This window comes from Podarcis muralis, chromosome 1, assembly GCF_964188315.1.
Source record: "Podarcis muralis chromosome 1, rPodMur119.hap1.1, whole genome shotgun sequence".
Classification (NCBI taxonomy): Eukaryota; Metazoa; Chordata; class Lepidosauria; order Squamata; family Lacertidae; genus Podarcis; species Podarcis muralis.
The window spans coordinates 51,341,851-51,354,084 of record NC_135655.1 but is presented as its reverse complement, the minus strand read 5'-3'; the positions used below and the strand labels follow the sequence as shown (position 1 = coordinate 51,354,084).

General features: G+C 47.2%; 1 protein-coding gene across 3 annotated transcripts; it reads left to right on the top strand.

The window, feature by feature from the left end:
- Positions 1-2,814: 2,814 nt before the first annotated feature.
- Positions 2,815-8,883, top strand: SLC35C1 (solute carrier family 35 member C1). Of its 3 annotated transcripts, none has more exons than XM_077928865.1 (3): positions 2,815-2,868; positions 4,269-4,822; positions 7,154-8,883. In XM_077928865.1, the coding sequence occupies exons 2-3, from the start codon at positions 4,300-4,302 to the stop codon at positions 7,711-7,713; spliced, it is 1,083 nt and encodes a 360-aa protein (XP_077784991.1). In that variant the 5' UTR covers positions 2,815-2,868; positions 4,269-4,299; the 3' UTR covers positions 7,714-8,883. The 3 variants fall into 3 exon arrangements, with proteins under 3 accessions (XP_077784991.1, XP_028583169.2, XP_028583197.2); XM_028727364.2 differs by lacking the exon at positions 2,815-2,868 and adding an exon at positions 3,858-4,044; XM_028727336.2 differs by lacking the exon at positions 2,815-2,868 and having other exon boundaries at positions 3,856-4,822.
- The last annotated feature ends 3,351 nt before the right edge of the window (positions 8,884-12,234 follow it).

The following is a 12,234-nucleotide window of genomic DNA, read 5'->3' as shown; positions in this document are numbered from 1 at the left end:
CCACTGCCACGCGATTTCTGTTCTCATCCTGGGGCAAAGTTATTACCATAATAAGGGACAAAAGTAGTAAGGACCTAACAGAAGCAGAAGACATCAAGAAGAGGTGGCAAGAATACACAGAGGAATTATACCAGAAAGATATGGATGTCTCGTACACCCCAGGTAGTGTGGTTGCTGACCTTGAGCCAAATATCCTGGAGAGTGAAGTCAAATGGGCCTTAGAAAGCACTGCAAATATGCTTTGTTATCATGTTTGGATTGTAAGTTTGACTTGGCAAAATCTCCCCTGGAAAGACTGATTTATGGTGCAACTGGTCTGTGAAAATTAATGAGCAGACACTTAGATTTTATTTCATCGGAACTGACAAAAATGGTGCCTGCCACCCGAGCAGGACTTTTGGATCAGTGTGTGATGATTTACTGCAAACAAAAGACTTACCAGCTTTTAAAAAAGGGGGGAGAGCCTTACACAGAAACATAATAATGCTTGCCTTAACTCACTTGTGGAAACAACTCAGAGGTTATTAAGAAGAAAAACGATAACAACAAGATCGAAAGATGGGACTTGTGAATCTAAAAGCAGCAGAAATATGAGATGATCGGACCCTTACTGAACTCGAAGCATGGGAACCCCCAACAAAAATTTAAAATTTGGCAAAATATTTGGACTTTTTGATATGTATTGGTATAATTTGGAATAACTAATGTGATATGATTGGATTGTTAAATGGAAAACTTAATAAAAAATATTTTAAAAAAGAAGAAAGCACTGCAAATAACAAGGCCAGTGGAAGTGATGATATTCCAGCTGAACTATTTTAAATTTTAAAAGATGATGCTGTTATGGTGCTACACTCAATATGCCAGCAAGTTTGGAAAACTCAACAGTGGCCAGAGGATTGGAGAAGATCAGTCTACATCCCAATCCCAAAGAAGGGCAGTGCCAAACAATGCTCCAACTACTGCACAATTGCACTCATTTCACACGCTAGCAAGGTTATGTTTCAAATTCTACAAGGCAGGCTTAAGCAGTATGTGGACCGAGAACTCCCAGAAGTGCAAGCTGGATTTCGAAGGGGCAGAGGAACCAGAGACCAAATTGCAAACATGCTCTGGATTATGGAGAAAGCTAGAGAGTTCCAGAAAGACATCTACTTCTGCTTCATTGACTATGCAAAAGCCTTTGACTGTGTCAACCACAGCAAACTATGGCAAGTTCTTAAAGCAATGGGAGTGCCTGATCACCTCATCTGTCTCCTGAGAAATCTCTATGTGCTACAGTTAGAACTGGATATGGAACAACTGATTGGTTCAAAATTGGGAAAGGAGTACGGCAAGGCTGTATATTGTCTCCCTGCTTATTTAACTTATATGCAGAATTCATCATGCGAAAGGCTGGGCTGGATGAATCCCAAGCCAGAATTAAGATTGCCGGAAGAAATATCAACAACCTCAGATATGCAGATGACACAACCTTGATGGCAGAAAGTGAGGAGGAATTAAAGAACCTTTTAATGAGGGTGAAAGAGGAGAGCACAAAATATGGTCTGAAGCTCAACATCAAAAAAACGAAGATCATGTCCACTGGTCCCATCACCTCCTAGCAAACAGAAGGGGAAGAAATGGAGGCAGTGAGAGATTTTACTTTCCTCGGCTCCATGATCACTGCAGATGGTGACAGCAGTCACGAAATTAAGAGACGCCTGCTTCTTGGGAGAAAAGCAATGACAAACCTAGACAGCATCTTAAAAAGCAGATACATCACCTTGCCAACAAAGGCCTGTATAGTTAAAGCTATGGTTTTTCCAGTAGTGATGTATGGAAGTGAGAGCTGGACCATAAAGAAGGCTGATCGCCGAAGAATTGATGCTTTTGAATTATGGTGCTGGAGGAGACTCTTGAGAGTCCCCTGGACTGCAAGAAGATTAAATGTATACATTCTTAAGGAAATCAGCCCTGAATGCTCACTGGAAGGACAGATCCTGAAGCTAAGGCTCCAATACTTTGACTACCTCATGAGAAGAGAAGACTCCCTGGAAAAGACCCCGATGTTGGGAAATATTGAGGGCACAAGGAGAAGGGGACGACAGAGGACAAGATGGTTGGACAGTGTTCTCGAAGCTACCAGCATGAGTTTGACCAAACTGTGGGAGGCACTGGAAGACAGAAGTGCCTGGCGTGCTCTAGTCCATGGAGTCACGAAGAGTCGGACACGAAGAGTCCATGGAGTCACGAAGAGTCGGACAACAACAACAACAACACTACTTCCGGGTTAGCGGAGTTTATAACCCAAAGTGTTTGTAACCTAAGGTACCATTGTGGTATGCTGGAGGCTGAGATGTTGGTTGACTGTTACACTGGTCTACAGGGGTGCCAACTTGAATAAAATATTGGGGGGGGGGGCAGGTAAGCCCCACCCTGCATAATTGATCACGTCACAGAGCATGCACACCATTTGAATGGCAATGTCCATTAACTTTGGTATTTTATTGGGAGGGGGTAAAGGGATGAAAGGTGGGCTATAACTGTACTAAATGAAAATTAATTGAATTAAACAAGAGCAGCTGAAAGGGAGAGGGGAGAAGCAAGGTTACAAAACATAATTTCTAGCAGAGTTCATGCTGTCTTTGAAGGCTGCTAGAGAAATTCAGCATGTGGACCCTTTCCAGGTGGGGTTGCAGTGATGGAAAAAGCTGTAGCTGCTGGTTTTCCTGCCTGTATAGCCAAAAAATTGTAGGTGCCACATGAGCATTTTTCATTGATGGGTGGTACTAAAAAGTAGATAAGGAAACAAGCAAACATCCGATCCAGGAAGTACAGGTTGTTGTTGCAAGAAGGCAGAAGAGCTGCTTGCTGCTTAAGTGAGAGGTGAGTGAAGGGCTGTCTGGGGAGTGGGTGTTTAATAGCTGCTGTGCCCTCCCTCCCTCCCCTCCATACACACAGTCTCCCCTCCTTGTCAGAGGGAGGTGGCAGAGGTGCCACTTACCCACCTAACAAAGCAGGGAAGCAAGTGCTAGTTGCAAGGAGCAGCAATCAGCTGTGATTCCTACATCGCAAGCGGGCTAGACGACCGTCAGGGTCACTTCCAATTCTACAATTGTATGATGTTGGACACAGGCCATTGGATGCAATTCTCACGGCTGCATCACTCGAGACAGCACAAGTGGAACGTCCTAGCTGCAGCACCGCCCAGGAAGACAGAGAGAAGAGGGAAATGAGAGGGTCAAGAGGAGCAAATAGGCATGGAGGCTGTGGTAGCCGCGCACATAGGAAGATACCCAGACCATTACTCTGTATGGTCCACACCAGGGTGGGGAACCTGTGGCCTTCACGACGTTGCATGATCCCTGAACACTGGCCATAGTGGCTGGGGCTAATGGGAATTATAGTTCAGCAACACCGGGTGGGCCACCGGTTCTCCACCGGGAGATGCAACTGAGTGCCCTTCTGCACTCGGGGCAACTGGTCCAAGAGCTGCGGCTCTTCTCAAACTCCCTCCTCTGTCCGTTTGCCATGCGGAAGCCTCGGCCGTAGCACCGTCCGAAGGGGATCCTAACCGCTGTCGACCGGGAGGCAGCGAGTCGAGGCGGCCTTGGGCAGGCGAGCAGCGGCGAAGTTGCAAGGAGCTGCTTGCCCGCTGGCCCGAGCTCTCGCTCCCTGGGTGACCCCGTGCTTGGGATCGGGGAAGGCGTATCAAAGGCACGTTGGCCCGCGCAGAAGGCGCCACCGACTTCGCTCGGGTGTTTCCTGATCTTGCGACAGGCGCCATCGCGACACGTCAGCTGCCTCGGCAAATCCGGAGCGCTCGGCTCCTTTAAGCCGGGGCCGGCCCCTCGCAGGCGGAGCCGAGCTCGGGGACTGGTGGGCTCCCGCAGAGAGGAAGTGAGCGAACGGGCGTCCCCTTCCCTGCTCCGGGGTTGAGCGCAACCTTTACCTAGCAAGGCCGGAGCTCTGCGCGGACCTGGCTCCCGTTCCCCGAGCCAAACACGTTTCTTGGAGGCGCGACCCACTGATCGATTGCAATGGGTCCTCCTTGCAAGTAAAGTACGCTGCGTGCCTTGCCTTTTCTCGCCGGCGCCGCCAGATCCTTTCAGCGATCCCCGAGATTGCCCCGCGGCTTGCTGCTCTCGGCGCGGGGATCCCGTCCATGAACCTGCCGGCGCTGCCCTTTGCTGGCTGCGGGGCCGTCGGGGCGCGAGTGGCCGCGGGCACCTCCTCCTCGTTCCTCCCTTGAGCTTCTTCCTCTGCTTCTTTTCCGCCATGAACAGGGTGCAGCTGAAGCGCTCGGCGATCCTCAAGATGGCCCTCAGCGGATCCTCGGACCCGCTGCTCCAGCAGCAGCACCTGGAAGGGGAGGACGGCGGCGGCGGCAAGCAGCCTCCGTTCGTAATCCGGGCGCTGCGCATCGCCACGGTGGTCTCCCTCTACTGGTTCATCTCCATCACCATGGTGTTCCTCAACAAGTACCTGTTGGGCAGCCCTTCGCTGCGCTTCGAAGCGCCGCTCTTCGTCACCTTCTACCAGTGCCTTGTCACCGTCCTCATCTGCAAGGTCCTGAGCCTCGTGGCCTCCTGCTGCCCGGCCGGCGTCGTGGACTTCCCCTCCATCCGCATGGACCTCAAGGTGTCCCGCAGCGTCCTGCCCCTCTCCGTGGTCTTCATCGGCATGATCACCTTCAACAACCTGTGCCTCAAGTTCGTCGACGTGGCCTTCTACAACGTGGGGCGCTCCCTCACCACCGTCTTCAATGTGCTGCTCTCCTACCTGCTCCTGAAGCAGACCACTTCTCTGTACGCCCTGCTGGCCTGCGGGGTCATCATAGGTGAGTAGGGTCTAGTGGTATGGCAGAGAAGCACCTTGGGGTGGTATGTTCTAGTATGGTAGAATTTGCAAATGGAGAAGTGGGGGAAATGGAACAATTTTGGAGTGGGGGGAACTGGTTTCTTCCCCACCCACAAAGTGGAAGAAACCCCAGGGTTCCCCCGTTTTTCCCAAACCACCAGGGAAAAAATGGGTTCGTGTTCCTAACGTCTCCCATTCCTGCCCCGCCCCCCCGAGCCTTTACTTCTCTACAAATAATTGTGTCCAGTGCCTTTTGAGCCTATGCACTCTCACTTAGAAGCCCCCTTGAATCCCACTGGGATTTAATCCAGGAAAACATGCCTAGAATTGCAGCCTTAGGGCAAGGATGGACAGAAGAGTCTATGGATGATTTGCAGTATGGTTTCTAACTTTCAGTTGTTTGTCAATAGTCTTGGAAGCCTTGGAAGTTTCGCTGCCTGAAAGACAACATGCCCCCCCCCCATTCCCTTCTCGGTCAGACCACATGCAGAAGTTTAATGGACTGGTAGTTGAATCTCATTTCAATACTGGGATAGCATTCTCCACCACTCCTCTCGGCAGCAGTCTAGTGTAGGGCTGCAGAGCAGGTGGTGTGGCGTGCACAGCTGCCCTCAAGCAGAGGGGAATGGCTCAGGAGAAATAACTGGAATTGCTGCCATTACTTTCCCCCAAGCAACTGTTGCCTGAGGCAGCTGCTTCACTCTACCTAATGATAGAGCCAGCTCTATTGGTAACAACTGAAAGGCCGTTCCCCTGCTGAATTAGACTGTTAGCCTCACGGATCTGTAGCTTGTATAAAATGTGAAAGTTGTATTCTTGTCCTCTATAACACACACGCAGAGAGAAATTTTTAAAATATCTTTAGGACTAACTTTTTTGGAGCTTTTTTTTTTAAAAAAATAAAGCTTTCATAAGTGACAATCTAATTTGTCAGGTGCTGTCTTAGAACTGGGGAAGGTAAGGCAGAAAAGTCTGCTGAAAGTTGACCAGAAGGAAATATTCTGTAGTTCTTAAAGGAACAGTAATGAAGATCAATTCTTCATGGCGTGCAAAGGAACCATAGCCTTTGTTAAGACTGTGAAGTTTCCGAATGAACTCCTGTTCGTCCCTGTTGCATTCCATGATCACTCATGGGTCCCTTAGTGCTTTGTTCTTTATCTGATTTGTTACTGTGCCTAAAAAGGATAGGCCCTTTTGTCCAATGCAAACTGCTGTTGGACAATGTGACATTAAGTACATCACAGGTGTAAGTGCCATGGGTATGATGGATGGTACCATTGGTTTCACTCACAGTATTACTTGTAAGGATTAGAGGGAACACTTGATGTTTAGGTCTGTTACAAGCTGAGAGATGCTTGCCTATTCTAAACTGGTAGATAGTTATAGCATGTAAATTTCTAATCTCCATTAGTCATGGGGGTGATCATACAGTACTTATGATAGCACATGGAAGATACATGCTTACGTTTCACATGGGAGAAAAATCCAGTGGCTTGCACATAAACTTTTATTTTTCCACATAAAAGTTTTAAGCTCTTATATTTATACAGAAAAACTTAGCAACATATGGTCACCATCTGTGGAAAGAATTGGTAAGAAGTTGACTTGAGCTGGGTGAGGGAATACTGAGCAAAGATGTTGGTGTCAAAGCTAGAAGCTTGAGCAGCTTTCAGAGCTTAGTATTTCTCTACAATTACCATTTCTTGCCCCACAAGTCCATCTCCTCTTCCTTCCACAAAGGTATTTATTTGTTCAAAAATATTATATGTCTTAATATAATAAAAATATCTAAGTGGCTTACATAAAAACACAACAACACTCAATAACATTTCCTAGAAACAAAATAAAAACAAAACACAATTGCCTCTCCCAAATAAAACTGAAGAGTTTAGAAAACAGAGAATTAAAAATCAAGAGGCAGAGCCCAATAAGAATCAGAATTTCAGTAAGGGAGGGCAGCTGATTGAGCCAGCCCTAAAGATATTTAGCAGCAAAACGCTTACTCAAATGCAATATTGTGTTGAAATTTTGGACTCTACATTAAAGTTTTAGAAACAAAAACACATTTCCTTGTAATCAGTGCTCTGCGGGAGTTCCCAGTTCTCCTTTTCAATGATCCCCAGAAGAATCAGGACAGTCTTGATGAGCGTCCACAAATCTCCAAAGATAAACAACACTAAGGGAGTAGAAACTGCTCTCCCCTCCTGAGTTGTCAAAGTCTCGCATTTTAAGGATTAAGTTGCTAATTCTGAGGCTCCTCTTGTGCTTTTCTTGCCTGGCCAGTAGGTCACCAGTCTTCTTTGCTTTGCAGGCGGCTTCTGGCTCGGTATAGACCAGGAGGGAGCTGAAGGCACGTTGTCCTGGGCTGGCATAGTTTTCGGAATCCTGGCCAGCCTCTGCGTCTCACTCAATGCCATCTACACTAAAAAAGTGCTGCCTGCTGTGGATAGCAGCATCTGGCGCCTGACGTTCTATAACAACATCAATGCCTGTATCTTGTTCCTGCCGCTCATGTTGTTCTCTGGTGAGTTCCATACACTCTACTACTTTGATAAACTGGGGAGCCTCAACTTCTGGGGCATGATGACTCTGAGCGGGGTGTTCGGCTTCGCTATCGGCTATGTGACAGGACTTCAGATCAAATTTACCAGCCCGCTCACTCACAATGTCTCCGGGACCGCGAAAGCATGTGCTCAGACCGTGCTAGCTGTCGGCTATTACGAAGAAACCAAGAGCTTCCTATGGTGGACTAGTAACATGATGGTTCTCGGGGGCTCCTTTGCTTACACCTGGGTGAAAGGGCTGGAGATGAAGAAGGTGCAGGAGGAACCTATTCCCAAAGCAAATGAGAAAAATGAGACTGGTGTCTAAACTTGCCCCAGGCTGGACCTTCACTGTCTGCACTTGCAGCCTGCGTGCATAGATGCAGTGGAGCTTGGCTGAGGAGAGAGCCAGGGCTTGGAGTCCGCAAAGCCGGGAAATCCTGTGGCTGCAAATATGCGAGCCAGATTCCTCCACAGATACAGTTTGCTGTGGTAATCGTGGTCAAGGGGGTATTTTCACAATTGGTTTTCTGTCACGGAGGTGACGAGGGTTGGTGGTGGGGCTGGGGAGCTCAGATAAGGGACTTGTGGTCAGTCAAGTCGCTCCTGAAAAAATGGCTGCTATCACTACCAGCTACTTGCCTTTGTGCGCCTTGCTTTTCCCTTGGTAAAAGGAAGGTGTGTGTGTTCTGTTAAAGGACCAATGGAAGGAGACTTGAAAGAAATAAGAGTAGAGGGATTCTGCCTATGTTTGTCCCAAGGGGAGTGGGCTTTCTGTGAAGGTGCATCTCTACATTGTCTTCCCACACACTGCAATCTGGTGTGCTTGCTGAAGGACTAACCTCTTGGACATTAACCCCTTTTGCCCCCGTGGGGCAAATCTGTACCAAGAAATATGAGGGCACCGCCTTCCAACGGTGAGTGGAAATACCCCCAGGGACACCAAAGAATATGCATTTGGGTTTAGTGAGGGTTGTGGAGGATTTCGAACAGCGCCATTTGTTCATCAAGTTCATTTCTAAGTGGAGTGTCATTGGGCCTCAGGGCTGACTCACGGGAAAAGGAGTTGGGCCTGAGGAGTTTTGAAAAGTGGTGGTCTGGCCTTCCCACAATTCCTTGAGAAATTCCAGCTCTTAACTGAGTAGCGGTCATGCTAGGCCCGACTCTTCTCCCCAGGATCACTGATAAAAGAAAGTATGTCAGTGGCCGGCCTGACCTGCATTTAATGGGCCCTGAAGAAACAAAAATGGCAGCATGCCCACTGCTCTTCAGAGAGATAGGATTTAATGATACATATGCACTCCTTTACTGAGTGACCCTCCCATGGGCTCCAAGAGCCCACGTCTCATTGGAATGTTTCACACATTTGCCTTGTTGCCTTTTTCTCATGTCTGTGCCCCCCCCCCCAAATCTTCTATGATTTTGTATTGGGAAACGAATCTTCCACTGTGGAACTTTGATTGTTACATTTATTTACTAAAAGTATGGTTCACCATTATTACTATTTTGAGTGGCTTGACTGCTTGCTGGACAATGGTAAGGTGAATGGGATAAAAAGTGAAAGGAGGCCACGGATGGCTCCAAGCAGAGGATTTCATGTAAACTAAACCCTAGGCTTTTTTCTTTTTAAAGCCTTAACTCGCTTCTAGCCTACTGGTGTTAGCATATGTTATCTCAAGGATCGTGAAAGTGACCCCTTGCTGCTGGCACCAGTTTCTCCTGTGTAAATATCTTGCCAAAAATCTGCAATGCAGAAGAGACTGTTTGCTCTTCCTGTTCAGCTCCTGTTTGAACCAGCACTGCCTCTGCTATACTGAACACACATCCTTTAAACATGCCCATATTTCATTGGATGCCAGTGAATCAACACAAAGAGCTTCTCTCAGTGCCCAAGTGTGGTGGTGGCTGAATTAATTGGAGGAGGGGAAATGGCTGCACTTGTTTTTGGTCGGGGGTTGGCCCTGTCTTTTTTCCTGCTCTTTTGAATGTAGCAGTCATTTTGTGCCATATCGTGCACTTCCTCAAAATTCCAAATGCTGGTGATCCCCGTTTAACATGTGTACCTACTAGGGCATTGAGTCCTGCCAGTGGAAGCCATGCACGAGAACTTCTGAGCCGCATGTTGATAGACCAGTACCACACCTGAGTCAGAACAAGGCCACTGACACTTCTGGAAGAGTCACATGAGTCCAACTCCCTAAAATCATAGCTCAAAAAAGCTCACGACATTTTGAACTTCTAATCAAATGACAGTAGGGATTCTTGAAGTAGACATCCAGGGAAGTGAGATGTTGGAAGATGTTGAGATGTTGGTTACCTACAGGCGTCTGGGAGAACAGGATGCTGCACCAGATGTGCCATTTGGCCTGATCCAACAGGCTCTTCTTATGTTCCTAAATCTTTCTTGTAGGTCTTAGAAACAACGTTCAAGAGACCTGTCATAAATTGGCAAACACTGTTCACTGGCCAGCATCACTTGAGACAGCATTTTTCCACAGAAGGAATTAATGCAGATCAAATCTTTACACAGGCTGTGCCTTTATACTATCCCACCCCACTTTCAAGCCCATCATTAAATAAGCATATAGCCATTATTTATTAGTTATTTACTTAAATCAACTTGCTTACATTTGCATATTGCCAAAACTCAATGTAAGTTCCTTTTTGAGTGTAGGGAGAATTTACAATATCATGGCAGACATTCATACAAGGAAAAAGCATCTTTAATATTTTTAACAGTAACACCAAAATCACCTTAAAAGCGGATGAAGTAATGAATGCAAATTTTATCTTGGAACAGTAGACACACACCTCTAGCCTCTAGCCAGGCAAGCAAGAGGCATGTTCAGACTTTAAGGAAACATCCCAGATGGGTAAAAACACTCAAGGTGTGAAGCAGGGTGTGATCTGGGTAGCGTTTTGAGTGCCAAGAGGGGCACTTTCATTCCCCATGCCTAAGGAAGGAGCCACTGAGTAACCTCTGTAGCAGAACACATACTTCTCTCTGTGCTCCTTTGCTGCCCTGACTTATTGGATGTTCCCTTTGCACAGGGTTGAATCCAGCACATATAATGCATGGGGAGGGGGTCTCATTAGTATTTTTAACCTGAAGGTTGGGATTGTCACTGTCTTGGACTCCTTGCAGGCAATGGATATGTGCCCTTTTGTTGCTGGCAAAGCTCAAGTCGAAGCTGTTAAAAGAAGATGATTGCAGGAAGAGGACACACTATTGCTCTTGGCCTTGCCAGAAGACAGCATTTATAGGAGGCCTCAGCTGAGCAAACACTCATTTATGGTGAACAATAAAGTTTCTACTGTATGTAAACCCACAGCGCCACTGAGAGCACAAAGAAATGTGGAGCCAAGAAAGGAAGGCAGCAAGAAGGGTACAGTTGAAAGTGCAAGCAGTGTTGATCCAAGACTTAATCCTGATCAAACCCACCATGTGGCAGCAGATGAGGTGGCCGCCTTCCGGCCATTCTCTGGAATTCCCTTACAGCCCCCCATTAATCATTCCCATCCTCCTGAGTCTGGTCATGGCAATGCTCGCTTGTGTTGCTTGCCTGGGCTGCCTTCTCTAAATATGATGGTGTCGTTGAACAAGGCCCTTGACCAAGTGAGCAGGCAGAGGGGCAACCAGCCCAGCTCACATACTCTGCCAGGCACCGTGAACGTTACGTTTGCTGTTCTGCGCATGGGATGGGTGCAGGTGCCACTGCTGCTGTGTTGCACCATTTGTCAGAGAGGGAACTAGGAGCCGCCCAGCAGACTGATGAGCAAGTGGCAGCAAGGTATTAAACGACAGAGCCCTGTGCCCCGTAAGCTAGTCTGTGTGTCAGTGTTCAGGTGAGGCTCAGTTGCTGGTGGGCTTCTGTGAATGGAGAGTGGGTGACAGCCTGTCCTTTGCCTCTGGCAGCAAAATGGTTTTTGGCTGGCTCTGGGTGCAACTATGTATATCACCTGGGTGTATCTCATGTATGATGTGTTCCTTGACATCAGGAATAAGGCTGGCAATTTTTGGAGTGGAGGCTGGAAGAGATCCTGCACCTTTAAGAAGGATGGGTCAATCTGGCAGGTGATTACCTCACTACAGCTTGTTGTGCAGCAGTTAAAGGTCCCACCCTACATTAGGAAGGGAATCCCTTTAGTTCCCACAGCTCAGACACTGCCTTGAATAGAACTCCTTTGCAATGACTCCTTGTTTTGCTGGAAGGAGAAGGTGCTACTCCCTGTTTTAAATGAGCCTGTATCACCATAGGAACAGATTACAGGTTACCAAACCAAAGGCTTAGGTAACCTATAACTCTGCTGGCAAATCACTGAAAGCCACTGGGTCCAGCCTCCAATCCTGAGGCAGGATCTTCCTTGGATTAGTTCCTGCATGGACTAGCACATATAACTCACACATGTGCCAAATCATCCAGGTGTTCACTAAACTAGTTTTCCTAACTTTTCAGACTGTCACTGCTTTTACTGTTTTTAAAAGCAGCTGGATGGACAGATATCAATAGGCAATAATGTTCCTCTCCATGCTGTGAAAAACTTCACCAGCTGATTCTGCACACAGAGTTCCTGTTGAAGTCACAAGAGCAAGCCAGGCAATTTGTTTTTGCTTTTTTCCCCTCTGGTCAGTCAGCAACCCAACATAAAGTAAAGTAAACAGTTGCCTTAATTAAGCACATTAAGCTACTGGAGAAGACGAAAACCAGACTCTGTTGAAAGACACTACAAAGTTTAAAGGCTTAAAATTGCAACCTAACAGTGTCAACCTACACTTGTATATTCAGAAATAAGATGTGTTGATTTAAATGAGACTTATTCCCAGTGAAGTAGATATAGGATGGCGATC

What these genes read in the sequence shown, in the direction of transcription:
- SLC35C1 (XM_028727336.2), top strand. Translation starts at nt 4,261, where the DNA reads ATGAACAGGGTGCAGCTGAAGCGCTCGGCGATCCTCAAGATGGCCCTC. An exon ending in GGCCTGCGGGGTCATCATAG is followed by an intron (nt 4,823 to 7,153) that starts GTGAGTAGGGTC and finishes TTTGCTTTGCAG; the next exon opens with GCGGCTTCTGGCTCGGTATA.